Below are 20243 nucleotides of genomic sequence, written 5' to 3'. Positions count from 1 at the left end.
GCGCCATCACTGGTTGTGGAGTTGGGAAGAGAGATGTACCTTTGACTTTTACGAGCCAGTACCGGCCAGCTCCAGCACACCAGCTTCGGGGCTGCATGCCCACTCTGGTGAGATAGCCTACTCACACTGACTTGCATGATGTAGGGACCTTATCACTCCCATTTTGTAGAGTGGGAAGCTGAGATTCAGAAGGTCACATAGCCACTGCACAGCAGAGAGGAGCTCCAGCCTAGGCAGTCTGACTCTAGGGCCCAAGCTCTAATTGAGACACTGTGCTCCTCTCATTCCAACAGGGCGGCTGTACTGAGAGGCGTGAGCTGCAGCAGTGGCATCAGCTAAGCCCCAGCCCATTTCCAGCCGAATCTCCAACTGCCCTTTGGCTCTGGTACAGTTTTGTACCTGCCCCCACCCCCGCCCCCCAACCCATAGCTGTTTGTCATCCCCATCCATGACAGCAGGACATACTCTAACAGCCCCCATTGGATCCAGCCGGCACAGGGAGGAGAACCGGAGGCAGGAGGCTGGCCCAGAAAGGTCAACTGAGGCAGAAGACAGGTCATGGCAGTGGAGTGGGCACAGAAATGCCCATACCTGGAGTCTGTCCTTAAAAATTGATTTTCTGCAGCCCAGATGCTGTCTCCAGCAGTGAGAAGCAACACTAACAGCACATTTCTGCTACTAACAAGATAGTAATGATAACTTATTAGGAAATCATTAAGTCTAAGTATGTTATCCAAAGCCTTGAACCAAACAGGTGGCTCTGTTTGGGGATGGAAGGAGAGAAACCAGGAAGACAGAAGGCAAGGGGAGGGAAGGCAGGCGTGCTAGAGGGAGTGAGGTGGGAGAGGTACCAGAGGGCTGGCATGGTCATGAGAAAACACGTGAGACCCTGGGCTTGTGTCTGAGCCCCAGCCCTATGACCTAGAGGGGGCATGACCATGTCATTGATAATATAATAACAATAATCAAGATTAGTGTGTGTAATTATAATTATTCAGGTTTCTGGGGTTGTGGCTTATTTTACAAGTAATATTTAGCTCTCTATCATCAGGGCTGATAGGGGATTGGAGAGGTGAGAACTGATGTATGGAAGGTACTCTGGGCTCCTTTGATGGGAGCTCTGCTCCTTGTCCCAACCCCCTCCCCGACCTGGCCACTTGCCACTCACCATTCAGGAGAACTGCTTTAGAATCTCACTGTGTGTGTGTGTGTGTGTGTGTGTGTGTGTGTGTGTGTCCGTCCTACTCTTCCCTCTTCCTACCAGGAAAGCAGCTGGACAGAGGCCAAGCAGTGATGGGAGAAGCAACAGCCAGGCGGGAAGACAGCTCCCTCCTAAAACTCCAGGTGTGCCTAGGGAATCCCACAAGGGCCCCTTCCTCACTGATTCCCTAAGTCTGCTGCAGTTAGAGATGGAAATGAATTCAGCTGGAGTCTCATCTCTTTGGAACTCCCTTTGCACACAGTGGGGGCTGAATAAATACTTGATGATGGTTCTGAACCTGGGAGGCCAACAGCTGTTCCCAGCTCTGATTCTCAGGGCTCCAAAGGACAGATCAGGTGGGGAGCAACCATGGTCTTCAGTCTTCCTGCCAGACCCTCCTGTGACTCCAAGTCCAGCTGGAGCCATGGTCCACCTCACACATTCTGCTTTGGGGAGGCCAGTGCTTTCTCAATAGCTTCACTTCGGCTCTTTCCCACCCATCATTTGAGCAACATTTATGAAACAACTACTTTGTGCTGAGCATCGTAGTGGAAAGGCATCCTGGGCGATGGTGTAGGAGCTGTAGGGTCAGCCTGACATGTGTTCAAATTCTAGATCCCTTAATTACAAACGGGGTGACATCTGGCCAGTTATCTGCACTTGAGTGATTTTAAAAAAAAGGTTTTCATCTGTAAAAGGAGAATGATGACATCACTTTCATAGGGTTGGTGTGAGGCTTAGAAATAACAGATGCTCCTGCACACATATTGCAGGCAGTTCAGTAGGTGAGCTTATCAACCTGGGGTCAGGAGGATGTGCATCCCTTCTGCTTCTGTGACCTTGAAGTTGTTACTCAATATCTCTGAGCATCAATTTGTTAAATGGGAACGATGCTTACCTCTTTGGTTGATTGGAGGATGTAACCAGATGGATAATATGTGTGAAACAACCTATCGTAGACCCTGACCGTTAATGACTGTCTTCCTGCTTCTCGCCCCCGCAGCAAGGTGCACAGCGCTCGTCCTTAGCAGGACCTTCGCTCCTCCTCCCCTCCGCCCCGCGTGCGCAAACATCCCGTACCGCCGTGAGCTCACGGGTTTCTGCCATACCTGTCAGAGGAAGGAGGGCAGCTGCTCAGCCTCCACGGTGGGGAGCGGAAACTACAGTTCCCAGCCTTCGCTGCGCGGCGGCTGGGGCTGGGAGCTGAGGGAGGCAGGCCCCTCCTCCGGGGAGGAGTCTGTGCGGGGGCGGAGTTAGGAGGTGGTTGGAGAGTTAAGCCAAGCCAATGAGACCAGCTGCTAATAAGTGGGCTTGGCTTACCCTATAACAGTGGCAGGAGGAGGAGAGCAAAGCTATTGAGCCAGCGAGGAGTGAAGCTGAGCCTGGCCTCACACGCTCCTAGAGGACCACCTCCTGAGACAGAGTTCTTTTTCCCCCTTCTTCTTTCTTCAAGCTCCCCTCCTGCCCTCCCTCCCTGCCCAGTACAATGCATTCTTGAGTGGCAGCGTCTGGACTCCAGGCAGCCCCAGAGAAGCGAAGCAAGCCAAAGAGAGAGGACTGGAGCCAAGACACTCTGGTGGGGGAGCTCGGATGCCTGGCTTTCTTTGAGGACATCTTTGGAGCGAGGGTGGCTTTGGGGTGGGGGGTTTTGCTGCAGGGAATCCAGCCAGGCCCCAAGATGGACACTTCTGGGCACTTCCATGACTCTGGGGTGGGAGACCTGGATGAAGACCCCAAGTGCCCCTGTCCATCCTCCGGGGATGAGCAGCAGCAGCAGCAGCCACCGCCGCCACCACCACCGCCAGCGCCACCAGCAGCCCCCCAGCAGCCCCCGGGACCCTCGTTGCAGCCTCAGCCATCGCAGCTCCAGCCGCAGCAGCAGCAGTCCCCGCATCCCCTGTCTCAGCTCGCCCAACTCCAGAGCCAGCCCGTCCATCCCGGCCTGCTGCACTCCTCTCCCACTGCTTTCAGGGCTCCCCCTTCGTCCAACTCCACCGCCATCCTCCACCCTTCCTCCAGGCAAGGCAGCCAGCTCAATCTCAATGACCACTTGCTTGGCCATTCTCCAAGTTCCACAGCCACAAGTGGGCCCGGTGGAGGTGGCCGGCACCGGCAGGCCAGCCCCCTGGTGCACCGGCGGGACAGCAACCCCTTCACGGAGATTGCCATGAGCTCTTGCAAGTACAGCGGTGGGGTCATGAAGCCCCTCAGCCGCCTCAGCGCCTCCCGGAGGAACCTCATCGAGGCTGAGCCTGAGGGCCAGCCCCTCCAGCTCTTCAGCCCCAGCAACCCCCCGGAGATCATCATCTCCTCCCGGGAGGACAACCATGCCCACCAGACCCTGCTCCATCACCCCAATGCCACCCACAACCACCAGCACGCCGGCACCACCGCCAGCAGCACCACCTTTCCCAAAGCCAACAAGCGGAAAAACCAAAACATTGGCTATAAGCTGGGACACAGGAGGGCCCTGTTTGAAAAGAGGAAGCGACTGAGTGACTATGCTCTGATTTTTGGGATGTTTGGAATTGTTGTTATGGTGATAGAGACCGAGCTCTCTTGGGGTTTGTACTCAAAGGTAGGGGCTGCAGTTTCTCTTTATACCTTGAACAAAAGGAATATGTAGGTAGCAAGAGAGAGAGATTGAGAGAGAGAGATTGGGGGAGAGTGAGAGATGGTGGTGGTGGTGAGAGGCGTCTGCTCAATTATATTGAACACTCTAACTTCCCATGGTTTTCCTGCTTAATCCCGGGAGAATTCATTCCTCACTTTCTTGGGGGGAGGACATCCCCACACACTGTGTCTAATTTGCAGTCTCTGTGTTAGGGAGGATTAAAGAATCCCTTCTGAGAAATCATCTTTCCTCCTGGCTCACTTGTACTAAAGCATAACCCAGCAGCTTAACGCACCAATTAATTACACTCTGCCTTGATGTGCTTGCCAGTTCCTGTGACTTCCCCTCCTCTCCTCCCTCCCTGCTCCACTCCATTTTCCCGAGGATAAAAAAGAAATAAATGTCTGGGTAGGGGGTGGGGATTCCATGCCAGTCCCTTCTCTCTCTCTGTCTTCTCCCCTTCTTCCCAAGTTTCTGTTTTTCCTCCCCATCCCTGAGAGACTTAGGGCAAAATAGAAAAGCACCCGTGACTTGCATCACCTGGGGCCATGGGGTAAAAATATAGGTGGAGGAAATCAGCAGTCCTTTCCCTCAGGAAAGAGGACTCAGAATAAACGTGCTGCTGCCTCGTAAACATCCCCTGATAAAAATGGCTACAGGTGTTACCAGGGCAGAGCAGATGGGCACCGCCTTGGCATCAGCCAGTGGGGAGCGCCTCTCCTTCGGATGGGATGACAGGGCTTCCCAGGCGTCCCCGAGAGCCCGCGCCCCCGGCTCAGCCCCAGTTCTCCCCTCCCACCCCAACTCCTTCTTCTTGGGATAAATAAGGATGAGTGTGTGCGCGAGTGTGTGAGTGCGCGCCCCGATGGAGATCGGCGGCACCGGCTTTAGCGCGGGGGAGCTGGCCCCGCTGCTCAGTCTCTCATTTCAGTCCCAAGACGGAGGAGGGGGTTTCCCTCCCCGAGGGGGCTTGGAAATCGCGTCCTCCAAGGGAGTGGGAATTGAAGAAGGTGGGTTTCCGTCAATGTTCTGCTGGCTGGGAGCCCTCCTACTGCGAGCTGAAGGCTTGGAGACCTGGGGAGTCGTTGGGCAAGTGGATTTTTTCCCACTCTACCCTTCACTCCCAATTTGTTGGTGTGTGTGCGCGCGTGTGCGCGCGCGAGAGTGTGTGTGTGTGCATACGTGCTTGTTGCTTAGATTTCTCTACTTATTTGTCATTTTGGGCAGGGGATGGCTGGGCTGGCCGGCGGGTAGCTGGGAGGGGTTCAGCTGTTGGAGGTTTCAAATAGAGCTTGTTTCAGGCTGGGCACAGCTGCTGCGAGACTGTCACATTCCTTGCTGAAATCCAGCCGCAAAAACCTGGGAGGTGCTGATCGGATTTCCCCCATTCCCAGCCTCTCACTTGAACAGGGGCTGGGCAGATTTGCCTGCTCTGGAAAGGGGTGGGGCAGACCCGTCAGACGACCTGAATAGCCAGAATGGAGACTTCCAGGTGGAGGGTCCCCCAGGGACCTGGCTGTTCGGAGGGGGCTGCCCGAGCCCAGGGCAGCTCCTGGAAGCCGCTTTCGTCTAAATAGCTCAAAGATTGAACCCCTCAGTGAGCGGGAGCGAGCGGGGTTTCCCCTGGAATCACAGCTCACTTAGTCATTCCTGTAATGAGCCTCTGAATCTGCGGTCCTTCTGCTTGCTGCCTTCTCCTGCTGGGCTCTCCGGGAGAGGGGGCTGCCAGCCTCTTGGCAGGCCTGGTAGTTGCCCTGGGCACAACCCAAGCTCCCTCCAGGCAGCCCACTGGGGACCTGGAGCCCTTGCTGGGGGAAACTGATGAAGGCCCAAGTGCTGGAGGGGTGGGGAGAAGGGGCAAGACCAGTACCTTCTCTTTCAGGGAAGCCTGTGGTTGGAGCTCTTAAGGGAATGGCTCTTCCTAGAGACAGCTCCCAGCGTGGGATCGGTCTGTGCACATTTGTCTTGATGCGGTGGGAGGGTTGCTGCTGGTCAGGAAAGGGCCTGGAGCAGGTGCCTCTCTGATGGAGTATTCAGGGAAAGGGGCTTTCCCAGAGCCGGAGAAGGCAGACTCTGGTGTGAAGGGAGGGGGAGGTGATCCAAGGGACTGGGCTTCACCTAATTTTTCAATTGCTGACCTTGGGCTGATGGAAGCCTGGAGTGGGCAGCAACTGGGAAAGTCCTGCTTGCCTCAGCTAGCAAGATGGCCACTTTCTGTTCACCCTGGGTTCAATACTGGTTGTGATAAGAGGGCTCATTTTAACCTGCTCACCCGCTCCTCAGCCCTGCTGTCATCTATCCATCAGGGCATTGAGTCATTATGGAACAAGTATTTTCTGGGCGTGTCTCCCGTGTCAGGCCCTGTGGACCCAGGAGGAGGTCAGGCAGCTATCCCTTCTCCTTTCCTGGAGGTGAATAGGATTGTTTTAAAGAATCAGACTGAAGTTCGATTCTGCCACCTCCAGCGTGTGATCTTGGACAAGCCATGTAGCTTCTGCGAGCCTGTCTCCCCAGCTGCCAAGCGGGGAGAGTGAAGTGGATAAGTGTAAGGCACTCCCTACAGGACCTATTGTTATTGTTACCAATAATGACAATGAGGAGGGAAAAGAGATGTCTTTTTCCTCTGTCATCCAACTCTGGCTCCAGAATTAGTTGGGGCCTGGAAAGCTTGGGAACTAAGACTTGTCAATGGAGTGAGAAGTTGTATCTTGCAAAGGAGAAGTTCTGAGAAGGGGCTGGGCCTTCTGACGGGAAGGTACCTCTAAACGTGGGTCTGCTGTAAGGGAGGTGAACACCTGTTCCCCAGTCTCGTAGAGAAAACGGGACACTGTTGCGACGGACAGGTTTAGGTCAGAATGAAGACTCACTGGCTTGGGGAACTCAGAGACGTTCAGTGGACCCCAGGGAAGAATGGGTGACAGTCTCTTTGGCTGGAGAACTCTGGGTATCTGTTTGGCTTTGGTGATCAGTCTGGAGGCAGGAAGATGCACAGGGTGGCCTCAGGTGCCGCACCCAGGTTGGTTAATTCTGCACCGATGGTGGCAGCTCCCACTCAAAGGCCCTGGGGAAAGGGACACAATTTCTTTTCTCCAAGTGATTGAAGACTGCCAACCTTGTGCCCGAACTGCTGCTTATTGAAGTTCTCTGTTCTTTTCCACGGGGCTGTGGCCTTCCTGTTTGTCTGTCGTTGGCTGATATCTGTTCTTGGGGGAGGAATTCATCCTGCCAGCCTGGGTCTCTTGAGAAGGAACGTGGCATGTCCCGCAAGCATTGAGTTAATGCAAAAGTAAGCCAGTTTGAGGATGTGAGAGATCAGGATTGAATGGTCCTCACTCCCCTCTCCCAAGCCACAGGTGATGATAGGGGAGGAAAATGGGTTAAGGTGGGACTTAGGTAACAGGAGAGCTGTTCGTGATTGTGCCCAAGGCCGTGGCTCCTAGCGAGCTACCTCTGCACTGAATGAGGGTCCAGGTGTTTTCTTCGGAGTGAATTTACCTTGAGGGCTTAGCCACCATGATAGGGCCAGGTCTGGAGAGCCTGTTGAGAAATCTTTGTGACATTGTCCCTGCCACATTAGTGTCAGTCAGGATGAGGGAATGAGGATTTGGGGAGTCCTCCTTGGCGTTCTTTATTTTCTTCCAGAGCTGGTTTGAGGCACACCTACTTCGTTGTCTTACATGGCCTTCTGTGACCTCTCCACCGGGTCCAGAGAGAGTTGGGGATGTGGCCAGCCTGTCCTCCCCTTGCTGTGGATGTCCCCACCCAACCTGGCCATCCCGCTGGTGGCTGAGCTGGGGCCTCCGTCTAGCTGGCAAGTCATGGGTGGGCCTGGTTTCCCAGGGACCTCGGGCATCGGGCTGTGGGGTCAGCCCAGGGGAGGCTGGGAAATGCTGAGGCAGCAGGGTGGCTCTCTGTTTCCACCACTTTTGCACAACCTCAAACCACTTCCCCACCCCCGGTCTCAGAATCCGTCTGAGCTTCATCTCCCAGGCAGAGCCAGTCCGCTGCCCGCTCGTGCCCCGTTCCTGCCCTCCCCACCCACTTCCTGCCCCTCCGTTCCTCCCCCTCCCCGTGCTGGCCATGTTGCTGGGTCACCAGGCCACAGGCACAGGAGTGGGAATGCTGGTGCTTCCCCAGGCCGCCCTGTCCCCTCCCACGTGTGGCTTCCTTTCTCATTTCTAGTTATTCTTCCTTCTTCAAGCCACCTCGTGGGAGGCCACCCCAGAAAGGGCAGGCTTCTCTGTGTGCCCAGGGGAGCTCCGTTCCCTGGCCAGTCACTCTTTAAAGAGAATGGGGTCCCTCAGGGCCAACTTGTATCTCTTTGCTGACCCCACAGAAGTCTACCCCCAGCCTCCAGCCTGGATGCTGGAGTGGGATCATGGGTCCCAGCTCTTCTGTTCCCCTGCTCCCCTCCCCCACCCCGATCATGGTGGTCTTGACTGCAGAGGGGCAGAGCAGCCCCTGGGGCTCTGCTGGGCGAATGGTCTGCACCTCCTGCCAGACCCAGGGGCCGCTGTTGAGGGATGTCTTGCTGTTTGGGAGCAGATGCCTTGGGGCACGCTCGTCTGTGGTTTCAAGCGTGCTGGGAAAGTAGGACTGGGTCAGCCCCCGCTCCGTCAAGACTCCCTGCAGGACGACCTGCAGGACAGGGTTGCAGAAGGCAAGAGACTCTTTATGGGTGATTGGCTACAGCAGGAGCCTGAGAGCCAGCCACCAAGGCCCCAAGCATATGTTTTACCATCACAGGTCACACTGAGTGTCTTGGCCCAAGGCGGGCAAGGGAGGCTCTGGGAGTGTGAAAACGAGTCCCTTCTCCCACCTAGGGTGGTGGCGACTCTATTTATAACCTTGGTGGACCATCTGCAAATGAGTCAAACGTTTGTAACCCACAGAAGGGACAGCTAACTTTTATATATGCTTCTCCTTTGCGTGTCATGACACTATTTATAACTGTCCTGGGGGAAAGACTTCATAACACATCCGGACTTCCCTTCCCCATGGGCAGCGCTCCCCGCTGCTCCGGCCCCGGCATCATCGCTGGGGCATTTATCTGCTGCACAGGCTAATTAGCAAGCTGGTGGACAGCCTTGCATTTCCCTTATTGAGCTGGGAGGAAGGGGATTTGGGAAGCCAGGGTCCAAAGATCTGCTCTAAAAAATGTAAGCTGAGGAGAAACAAAATGAAAAGAAATGGGGGTAACCTCTGTGGTGATGCTGAGGCCCGGATGGAGATGTAAATTCAGAACTGAGAGCTTTGGTTTTGTTATAGTTATTTGGAAAACACATTCGGGGGTAGAAAATGAGTGTGTTGGAGAGAGGGAGTGAGCGGAGGGGATGTGAGGGGCGGCTGTGGGTGTGAAACACCCCCTTCCTCAGTGGCGGCCAGACTGGCGCATTTGTTCATTCAGAGCTGTTTTTCTTCTCTTTCTTTCAAAACCCCAAAGGGAGAGAGAGAAAGAAGAATGCCTCCTGTTCCTCTTTAAATAATGAGGGTGGGGAATTCTAAGACTGTGCTGTTCTCCAGAGCTGTGGGGAGGAAAATTCTGGTGCCTTTTTTTTCTGTTGGGGAAAGTCCGGAGGAGGCTGATAGTTTTTGGGGTGTCCCCTCCCCCTCCCCTCTCATTCCACCCCCAGGAGCTCAGCTGGGATCCAAGAGAGCAAAGAGGGAAGGCGGAGCAGGGGTCAGGGACCACCCTGCTTCATCTCTGGGCCTGGCACTGCATGGGGCGAATGCAGTGGGGGACAGGAGAGAGGATGCAGGGCCGTTTATACCGCACTGGGCCAGCGTTTCACTCAAGAGTCTTGGAGGTAGGGGGTGGCTACGGCCCCCTTTGTGGATGAAGTCCCCTGGCCAAGATGACAGTGCTAGTGGGTGGTGGCGCTGGAATAAGAACCCAGGCCAGTTGGACTCCCAAGCTGAGGCCTTTCCTGCTGCTGCTGGAAAATTGCTTATCTTAAGAGACAAATCAAGGTTTATGGGGCTGAGACCCATGATGCAAAATGTTGGGATGAACTTTACTAAGAGAGAGGCAGGAATTAGCTTGATGGAGGATGGGAAATACCAGTGCAGGTACCCGGGGTGGGGGGTGGCCAGGGCAAGGCGGGCCTGGGCGCAGCCTGGGTCCAGGGTGAGATGTGGACAGGCCCACGGTCAGTCCTTGGGATGCCTCCTCACCTAGAAGCCTGGTAATGCTGCTGGCAAAGTGGAGAGGGCAGAAAGTGTGGGAGTTACAGAGAGAACAGGAGCCTGTCCTGCAGAGGCTGGGACTGGGTGGGGTCCTGTCACAGCCTCATGGCACTCCCTCTCCACCCCTGAGAGCCAGCGGTCTGGGACCTGGCAGAACACTTCCACACCCAGCCCTGGCCTCTCGGCCGCTCTCTGCTTCCCCTTTGCCCACCTCTCCCCTTCTCCGGCACTGGCTACTGGGCTACTGGTGGGGTGATCCACGCGGGCCTAGCGTCTTACATCTCACAAGGTATTTCCGTGTTTGTTGTTCTCAGGATCCCCCTGTGGCCCTGGGAGCCATTACACTTGGCAGTGTCTCACAGATGAGAAAACGGAGCTGCACAGGGGTTGAGTGGCTCGCCCCCGGTGCCCATGTGAAGAGAGATGGTTCTAGAGAGCGAGCTCAGGTCTCCGGTGCACCGCTTGTCTGTTCCAAACCCCACCCCACATGTCTGCTGGGGATTGGAGGGCAGGAACTTCCAGGGCTTCTCCATCCTGCTTCTAGAACTTTCTCCTTCGTCCTTGAGTTCCAGTTTCCTACTTTCCTGGTGTGAGGCTTTGTTTAGCTCTGTCAGCGGCAGTTAGTGTTAAAGAAAGGCCTGTCTCTGCTTTGAAGGAGCCCTGAAGAGGTGCCTCCGCCTTTTGCTTCTGATTTGTTGTATGGCCTTTGTCAGGTCCCTTTACCTCTCTGGGTCTCTGTTTCTCCAACTTAAAAATGAGAGCTCCTTTCCTGCTCCAGAGCTTTCTGCATCCATCAGACTTACATTGTGCCGCTCTGTCTCCAAGACAGCAAGCCATGGTCCTCCAGCTCCTGTTCCCCAGGGCTGTCGGGGCTGCACCCGGGCTGGCCTGGGGTTTCTGGTGGTGGCGTTGGGAGTGCTGAGGAAGGAGGCATAATTTGGGATGTCATGGAGGCTCCCTGTGGGAGATGGGGTGGCCCTGAAGGATTAGAAAGACAAAGATGGCAAGATCACAGGCCTTTCTAAAAGTGAGAACGTTGGCAGACAGGGTGGAGGGGGGAAGAGTTGGGCGGAGTGAGTAGGAGACGGAGCAGGGGCAGCTTGGGGTTCCCGCCATGTGGTGTCCACAGGGACAGGTGGGGAGGAAAGAGAAGCCTGGGAAAGTTGCTGGGGCTGGGTCTCATCCCAGCAGGTTCGAAGCAGGGAGTGAGAGCCCAGGGCGAGGGCACAGGACAACTTAATATTGAGCTGATGAGTGTAACTGCCAGGGGCTCAGGGTCTGGTGCCCTCAGGCCCCGAAGACCCAATGCTGTTCTCTTCTCAGAGGCGATGCTGATCCAGGCGGCCTGGCGTGGCTGTTGCGGCCTTGGGCTCTGGGCTGACATCCAAACTTGTGGTGGGTCCTCAGGGAGTTTACTGAGCCTAGAGCCCGTCCTTCAGATGTTCAGACGGAATGACAGCCCCTGCCTATAGCATAGCACCCAGGTCAGAGCCTTGACGCCCACCAGCTGGTGCTTTTATGAGAACAGTGCTTAGAAGATGCCCCTGTAGCCCATAGCCACCCGGAGAGCACGGAGGGCGTGGTTGCACCTGTCACCCTCTACACGGGTGGATGCAGAAGGGTCCTCTGGAAAAGGTGTGGAATATGCCTTCCTTTCTCCTAAAATCAAATGGCCTCACCTTGGGTCCTGTTTCTGGCTGGGTCCCTGTGGGTGAGTCTGCACAAGTAAGAGGGGAGCAGGGTGTTCCCTGGAAGGTGGGGCTGTAGTGGTGGCCTGGCTGGGGCTTCTGGAGCCTTCTCACCTCACGGGACCCAGTGACTCTACACTAAGAGTCCGCACTCTGTGGCCTGGGTGCAGCTCATTGGGTGTGGACCTGCAAATCAGACAGGTGGAGAGAGAATAAAAATAAGCCAGGGAGCCAGGCCAGAGGCTGAGAGGCCCGGAGGAAGGTCAGGGGGACACACGATGACCAGGCAGAATGAGGCTGAGAGCACGGAATGACAGGGCGAGGGCCAGCCAGGAGGCCGTCCTGGGAGAGAACCGGAGAAGAAAAGAAACGCTAAGGCTTTCCGGACGTGTCTTTAAGAGAACACGATTTTTCCTTCAAGACTTGTGATGGGGCACCTTCTTGAATTCAAAAGGTTGTGGGCGCTTGTGAATTAAGGCTCTGCCTACCTTTTCTGCGCTGGCAGCTGGTAACCCTCCCAGCCAGGCACCAAGGGGCATGAAGAGCAACCAGGTCTGGGAGGGGCGTCCAGACCAGGGCATCGGGGCTGGCCTGGGGTGGAGGCCATTTCCCCCCCAACAAGGCTGGGGCAAGGTACCCAGAGTTGTATTCTGAGCTGAGCCACGGTGACACTAAATGAACAACGTGCACATGATGTGTGAAACAATATGCAAATTGGCATCTGCTATTTTTGCATCGGCTTGTTGGGCATTTTTCTTAAAGGACAGGCATTGTGCTGAGTGTCAAATGAACAGGAAAGCTGTCTTACGGGACACTCCCTCCTACAGGGGCCGAATAGGCTGCTGCCTGCCCCTCAGAGCTCCCGGGTGTCAGGCCTGCCAGGCAGCACCTCTAGGAACCATCGTTTGGTGTTCAGCTTGATCTGATAGATGGAGAAGCCCAGAAAGCTGGGGGTCTTGGCTGGGACCACCCCGCAGACAGGGCGTGGGAGGAGGCAGATGATTTGCTGGCTGAACATGGGGAGTAGGGAAGAGACTGCACTGGGGGCTAATTCTGGCCCAGCCCCTCACCTGCTCGGGGACCATCAGGCCAGTGACTCAAACCTTCTGAGCCTCAGTTTCCCCATTTGTTCATGGAGAGAGTGGTGTTCGCCAGCCTGGTGAGGATGAAACGTGATAATGACTGGGTAAGTGGCCAGCCCGGTGGCTGACGCATCCTGGGCTGCCAACAAATGGCAGTGCCTCCTCGCGCCTTTGCCTGAGTTGGCACCTGCCTGCATCATTGCCAGGTTCCACCAGCAGGGATTTTTGCACAGCCTTTTCTCCCTTTTAAGAAGATTTCTGATTTTAACAAATTGGGGCTTAGCCATTTTCTCTCTTTCCTGGCTTCCATCGGGTAGGATGTTGGCTTGCTCAGCCAGTCCCCGAATAGCTCCCACATGTGGGAATGCCCGGAGCTGCGGACGCAGGTGATGTCACCTTCTTCCGAGATGAGGGCTTGGGGTGGGCACGTTGTTGTGGGTTGGGCTACTGCCTTTGGCGGGGCTTCGAGTTGGATAATATGGGTGGGATGAATCAGGGGAGGCAGCGTCCAGGGGCAGCTGCTGGTGTATCTGGCCTGGTGTGGCCCAGTACCTCTTGGAACGGCCAAGCTCCACAGGCCCACCGGGTGTGCCAGCCTGGGTGCACATGGCCCCCGTCTCGGCCTCCCACCTCAGTGAGGAAGGCAGGGCAGAGACCATCCTCCTCTTTACAGGACCCTAAGGCCCAGAGAAGTTATGTGACTTGCCCAAGGCCACTCAGCACTGTGAATGGCAAGGGTGCAGCTGGAATCCAGGAATTCTGGGTTTTAGTCCCACTGAACACCCGCTCTGTGGCAGGCCCTGTTCTAGGTTCCAGAAGTGCAAAGGTCTGTGCTCTTAAGGATGTGAGGCAGCTATAGAGGTCTCTCTTTAATAAAATGTGTTGTTCTTTGCTCACTCTTCCTAAAAGAGCTCAGGCTTTCAACACAGACCTGGGTTCAAGTCCTGGCCATGTGCTACTGAGTTGTGGGGCCTTGAGCAGTGTCCTCTCTATCTGGAAAGTGGGGTTATAATTCCTTTTGCTGAGGGTGCAGGTGGAGGATTCAATCTGGCACAGAGCTGCCTGCGGGGGCTCTTTGGTCCACCGCAGACTTTGCCATGTTGCTCCTTTCGAGAGCTCAGTGGCCACAGGACTGTAGAAGCTCCTCAGAGCTGGGCCCAGGACTCCCTGCCCCTCCTGCTCCAGGCTGGACCAGGCGTTCAGCTCTGCCAAGCTGCTCTCCCCTGCTCCTGGGAGGAGTAATGGTGCTGAGCTGGGTGGGAGGACATTTTGGCACCAGACACCAGACTGGTCCATGCTGTGTGCCCGCGATGGAAGGATCCCTCAAGAGTGAAGTGAAATTGACATGAGCTGAGAGCAAGCCCAGGATGGAGGTTGAGTCATGAGGGTTTCCTCACAGGTGGAGGGGGTCATCTCTAATGCTTCTGTCCTCAGTAGTTCGGTGGAACGCACTGTGCTCACAAAATGGAAACTTCTTTCCCCTTCCATAAAAAGGAGTCCAAAGCACACTGAGCCTTAGGAGGGATAAAAGGGGCAGATGGAGGAGGAGAAGGAAATGAACAAATGAACATTTATCAAGCAGCTACTATGTGTTTTACCTCCTCTCTTCTCCTTTAATTCTCACAACAATCCTTGTTTTATGGATGACTGGATTCAAGGCTCAGGGAGGTTAGGTGACTTGCCCAGGGTCTCACAGCCAGGAAGTGGTGGACTTGGTACTTGAACCCACGAATGTCAAAACGCATGCCCTGTGCGGCAGACATGCTTTGCAGATCGCCTCCAAACCAAAAAGCTGTTCTTGTTCTCTCCACCCTTGCCCCCCTCCACCCGCCCCGCTCTAGTATGCCGCCCTCACTCCCCACTCATGGATGATTCGATCTCTGGAGGGACGGGTGGAGGCAGGAGAGGGAGGAGGAGGCTGTCAGTTTAGACACAGAGGTTTGTTCAACCTCCAGATGCCCTGAGTATGTTGACAGGGAACACTGGGCTCTGGGGCCAAGGATGGTCTCCCCCAGGCTCTCAAGGGGGTCAGCTAAGCAGTCAACAGACATGCTTTGGTGTTCTCTGCAGTGCCCTGGTTGTGCCAGCTATGTGAGAAAATTGAGCTCTGTGAGCCTCAGTCTCCAGATCTGTGAATGTGGTGACAGTGCATGTCACAGAGAGCCCATGAGACCAGACCCAGGGCTGGTCTGGTGGCAAAGGGCTAGGGGAAGGCCAGCTGTTTTTATTGTTCATTTGCTTACTCATAGACTTATTCAGCAAAACCCAGGGGACTAGAGAGAGTCCCCAACCTGTGGCCCTTCCTGGCAGGATCATCTGTGTGCTGGCCTAGCCAGCAGGCGTCTCCCTGGGCCCATTCTATTTCATGCAGATGTTAGGGCTGTCGGCCCCCCTCTCCTTTGTGGTTTTCACTCCATGTCTATCCCAGAACGCCCCTCCCCTGCTTCCCAAGTCTTCGGTCTTTCGTAGGTGACTACTCCCGAGGGTTGACAGGTGCCAGATTGGCTCTGGGGGTTCAAGACTTAACGAGACACAGAGCTCCAGGCTTGAGGGGAGGCAGGCGTTGAACAAGTCATGACAGGTATGACGGGAGCTTTGTAGGAGACAAAGCACATGCATGTGGCCTGGATCTGACCCGTAAAGCTGAGACTGAGTCTCTCATTCCTTCTTCCTGTTCCCCGCCCTCTTTCCCCCACGGGGCCATTGCGCCTTCGCTTCTTCCGGCTCCCCTGTGTCTGGCTCCCCATCGCCCCTGCCTCTTATATTTGTGCAGTGAAGGCCAGTGTTAGGAGAACAGGCCTTCACACGGCAGATCTGGGTTTGAATCCTGACTGCCATTTATTCCTGCTTCTGTAGAGGTGGGCGAGTTGCTTCAAGGCTTTGATTCTATTTCCTTGGGGTTGAACTTGACTCTGTTTCTGGGCAATGCTGAGGATTCAGTGAGGCCCTACTGTGTGTACAGCATGTGACATGGATTTTGGCCCAGGTGGAGCACCAGTACAGACTGTGGGGGAAGAGAAGGGCCCCAGACTAAGAGTGAGGAAATTGGGTTTCTGAGCCTCTGCCATGTCATCTGGGAAATGGGAGCAGTGAGGTTGAGGACGATGTTAAGTCCTCTGTCGGCCATTTTAGGAGGAGGACAGTTGTGAGGACCCAATGGAAGTAAGGAGCGAAGGGGAAGCAGCTCTTGTCGGCTTGGCAGGTGCTTCTCGGAGGGGGCGCCGGGGAGGTTTTATCTTCCTACCCAGGAGTGAAAACCCGCGAAGGCATTGTGGCTAAGTGGATTTTCTCACTGTCAGGAGATAGCTGAGAGACAGACCCTTCTGGACAGCCTCCCGCCCCGCTGCCTCCTCCCTGCAGGCCAGCCCTTGGCATGAGGCCTGCTCAGCTCCTGAACCCTCCTAGCAGCAGGGATTTAATTACTATAATGTAAGTAGCCATGGCTTGAGGCCTTCTGGCGGAGGGGAAACAGATTTGTCTTCTCACTGGGAGAATAAAAATCGATGGGAAGAGAAAGAATTGTACCTTCTTCTGAAGTACCCACTGCTGTTGGGCTGACGGGTAGCTTTCCTAGCGGGGGAGGGTGGCGGGGAGAGAGGGGTGGGGCCAGCAGGGGGAGGAGACACACCGTCCACTTCAAGGACCCTTGGTACTTGCGTTTGTCTTCCGTGGGATGACTTGGCTAAGCTGCCTGTGTTTCCCCAGATCAGCCAACCAGTCAACAGCCCTGTATCAAGCACCTGCTGTGTGCTTGGCACTGCCCTTTAGAAATTCCTCGCCGTGTATGGAGCCCAGGAAGAAAAATAGGTAACTTTATTCATTCAGCAAATACTTATTGAACACCTACTATGTGCCGGGACTGTTCTAGGCACCACAGATGTAATAGAAAGAAACCACAAAAGGTGAAAATCCCTGGCCTCTGGAACTTACATTTTAGCAGGTAAAACTGACAGCGAACTATATATTAATTATACATTATATTTGATGGAAATACATGATATGAAGAGAAAGGAAGCTGGGATGGGAGGGCAGGGAGTTCTGAGGGAAGAGTCGTCATTTTAATTAAGTGTCTGGGAGGATCTCACTGAGAAGGTGACAATTGATGAAAGATCTTTAGGAGGCAAGGTGGCGAGCCCGGGGTAGGGGGAAGAGGAAGGAGCAGTATGAAGGCCCTGGGTCAGCATTATACCTGGTGTGGTCTGGACAGCTCTGTCCCGGAGAAATGGGATGTGAGCCGCATCTGGAATTTTACATTGTCCTGTAGCCATGTTAGAGAAAGGAACAACAGAAATGGGAAATTAATGTTAATAATCCTTTTTATTTAAACTAGTAGAGTAAAAATATTACCATTTCAACATGTAACCAATGTAAAAAAATACTGAGATAGTTTAGATTCTGCTTTTCATACTAAGTCTTAGAAATCCAGTGTGTTGTGTATCTTGTAAGCACATCTCAACTGGACACTAAGTCTTCCCTGGAAATACCTGATCTGTATTTGTTCATAAAATTGGCAGTTAAAAAGTAGACTCACATGCATAGGTTGTTGCAGATATATTTAAGTTTTCTTATAAATGAATGGAGTATCATTTTTTAAAATGTATATTGAAAAATGAAATATTTTAAAAATTCCATTGCATTCGCCACACTGCAGGGCCTCAGTGGACATGTGGCCAGTCTCTGCTGTGTTGGACAGCGCAGGTCTTGGGCAGTGAGGCTGACTTGATGAGTGATGGGGATGTTGAGGGAGCATGGGGGAGGGTGTGAGGTCAGAGAGGAGGTGGGACCAACTGCCAGGCTTTGTAGGCTGTTCTGAGGAGTTTGGTTTCTACCCTGGGTGAAATGGGAGCAGATGGAAGGCTCTGAGTGGAGAAGAAACAAGATCTGCCTTACATTTTAATAGGATCGCTCTGGCTGCGGTGTTGGGAACAGACGAGGGGGTGGGGGCAAAGGCGCCCAGTTAAGAAGCCGTGGTCATGGTCCAGGTGAGGAGTCAAGGTGCTTTGGACCCAGGTGGTAGCAATGAGATGGTGAGAAGTGGTTGGATCTTTGGAATATTTGGAAGGAAGGCATTCATGATGAACTGCATGCAGGAGTGTGGTAGTGGTGGGGAGGTGGCAGAGTAAGGGGAGGTCAAGGACGAGGCCAAGATTTTGGCCCAAGCACATGTAAGGATGGAATTTCTGTTAATTGGGTTGGAAATGACTGTGGGAGAAACAGTTTTGGGGAGAAGATGGGAGTTTGGGATTGGACTTGCTATGTTTGAAATGTGTCGATTTCAACACAACATGGGTAGCATGTGCCCCGAGGCTGTGGGGGGTCAGAGACCTGGGACACGGAGAGCTTCTGCCTGAACCCCTGGACCCTGAGGGAAGGCTCCCCTTGCATTCCAGAGGACAGTTCCCAGCACAGCTGGCCACGTTTTTAAAGAATTCAAATAAGTTCTCTGTGCTTCCAGCACTATCGGTGCTTACTCTCTGAAGGTCACTGGAAGCTGCTAGGGTCTTCTGGGTCAGAGCCATATTTCAAGGTCACATCTCCCTGCTCTGGGCTGACCCTAGAGCAGTTTGATGAATTAAAAAGAGTCATAGTGGTCAACAGCTCCCCCAGCATTCTGGGGAGGCCAATTTTATGGGAAGTTACTGAAACAATACAAAACTCTAAAGACATGTATTCCTGATCCCCCAGCACTTTAACTGCACAGGGATGTGGGGGAAGGGATTCACGTGCTCTGGCTGGAGAGGCAGACAACCTCCTCACGGTCTCACAGCCCGGGAGGAGGATAGGACCAGCTCCCTGGGAACCCCCAGCCTCGTGTTCACCAGCCACGACCCCAGGTGCCCAGGGCTCTCAGGGACCTGCCGAGTGCTGTCACACCTGTTCGCTTGTCAGCTGGGAGGAGAGTTGGGAAAAGGGGCAGGAGTGGCTTTGAAGGTCTTCTCCCAACCCTTCTGGTGTCCGATGCTGGGACCTGGGCCTGGAGAGTGAGGATCTTGGGACCTGTGGACTAAGGCCACTCCATTCTGGTGGCCCAGGGTCCAGATCCAGAACCTGATCCTTACTGGCTGTGAGACTTCAGTGATTTAATTTTTGAGTTCATTGGCCCATCTGTTGAATGGGTGTGATGGTGCCTACCTTGCAGTTGTGGGAAGTGATGTTAATGAATGACCTTAGCCCAGAGACGTGACACTTGGTAAATGCTGACTCTCAGTAAATACTGTTTCCGTTCTTCCTTCCACTGATGTAAGAACTGCTTGCGGGCAGGCCAGTTCTGGCCCTGGAGTGGAGGGAGGTTGTGCAGAAGGGAACATCTGAAGTGGTGTTGGAGCCCAATGAGCACCATAAGTACAAGAGAAAGGAGCACCTGCCTGAATGGGGGGAGTGAGAATGAGGTGGGGGTCTCCTCCCTTTCCTGAGGCCTGGATCTAACTCTGTGCCTTTAGGTTAAGGTTTCAGCTGGGGCGACTTTGCTCCCCAGGGGGCTGTTTGGCAATGTCCACAGACATTCTCAGTCATCACGACTAGGGGAGGGATGTTACAGACGTCTGGTGGGGAGAGGCCAGGGACGCTGGTAAACATCGCACAACACCCAGGACAGTCCCCACAACAAAGAATTACCCGGCCCTGGTGTCAATAGCACGGAGGCTGGGAAACCCTGCTTTAGATGACTCATCCTCGCAGGCTTCTTAGGAGGAGAGATGAGAAAACGGGCGAGGTTGCTTTGTTACCTTCAGTGTGCTATTCTAATCCCTCTCTTCCCCCACCTCATCCCAGGGGCAGCCCTGTGTTGGGGGGGACTCTGGACCAGGAGTCAGAAGACCCGAGTTCAAGGCCCAACTCAATGGAGTGCTTCCTTGTGTCTGATCCCCGTGTCTTTCATCCATGTGGTCTCCTGTGTAAATGGGGCAGTGGTGTCTCCGTGGTGGTGGGCTGTGGCGTGGACCTGGTGGGAGCCTGCGTGGGGAAGATGCTCATCCGTGCGATGTGCTGACAGACGGGAGGTGGCAGGATGAGAGACTTTCGACACTTGCACCCATGATACTTGAGGATGGAGGGACGGAGCCAAGGAACAGCCCTCTGCCCCGCGGGGCCACATGGCTTTCCCCCCAGGCCTGCTCCCTTTTGCTTCTTGTTTTGTGTTTTCTTGAACAGGTGGAGCTGAAGTCTCCTCTTGGGAAGACGGAATTTGCAGGAAAATGCAGGGCTATTATTTCTGTGCTGTGTGAGTGGGAGACAGAGCTGGGTGAGTGGCAGATTTCCCGGCAGGGGAGAGACAGCTGAGTGCGCCAGCCTGGGCATTGCTAGAATCCTTTTGGGGTGGGTGGGCCAGGATTCCCTAGTAGCCACCTCAGGAAACAAGTCTTTGTTCTGAGCTCAAGACTGGCTCCAGGGAAAGACAAGGCCCGGCTGTCCGGGAAGGGTCTGCATCAATATGGTGAAGCTCTGAGGACGCTCTTCTGGGTTTGGTGCCAGGC

The 20243-nt window shown here is 54.4% G+C and overlaps 1 protein-coding gene across 4 annotated transcripts in view; it reads left to right on the top strand.

The window, feature by feature from the left end:
• Positions 1-2513: 2513 nt before the first annotated feature.
• The window catches only part of KCNN3 (potassium calcium-activated channel subfamily N member 3), a 153291-nt gene continuing 135561 nt past the window's right edge, over positions 2514-20243 (top strand). The window contains exon 1 of one of the 4 annotated variants that reach the window (XM_074349497.1): positions 2514-3779. In XM_074349497.1, coding sequence (XP_074205598.1) covers positions 2880-3779 — 900 coding nt within the window. In that variant the 5' untranslated portion in view covers positions 2514-2879. Of the gene's footprint in view, positions 3780-4666; positions 4826-11784; positions 12876-20243 lie in introns of those variants that run through there. The other 3 variants (XM_074349498.1, XM_074349500.1, XM_074349499.1) reach the window with 3 other exon arrangements.

The sequence above is a fragment of the Camelus bactrianus genome, chromosome 21 (assembly GCF_048773025.1).
Source record: "Camelus bactrianus isolate YW-2024 breed Bactrian camel chromosome 21, ASM4877302v1, whole genome shotgun sequence".
Classification (NCBI taxonomy): Eukaryota; Metazoa; Chordata; class Mammalia; order Artiodactyla; family Camelidae; genus Camelus; species Camelus bactrianus.
This window is presented reverse-complemented; position numbering and strand designations above follow the sequence as displayed.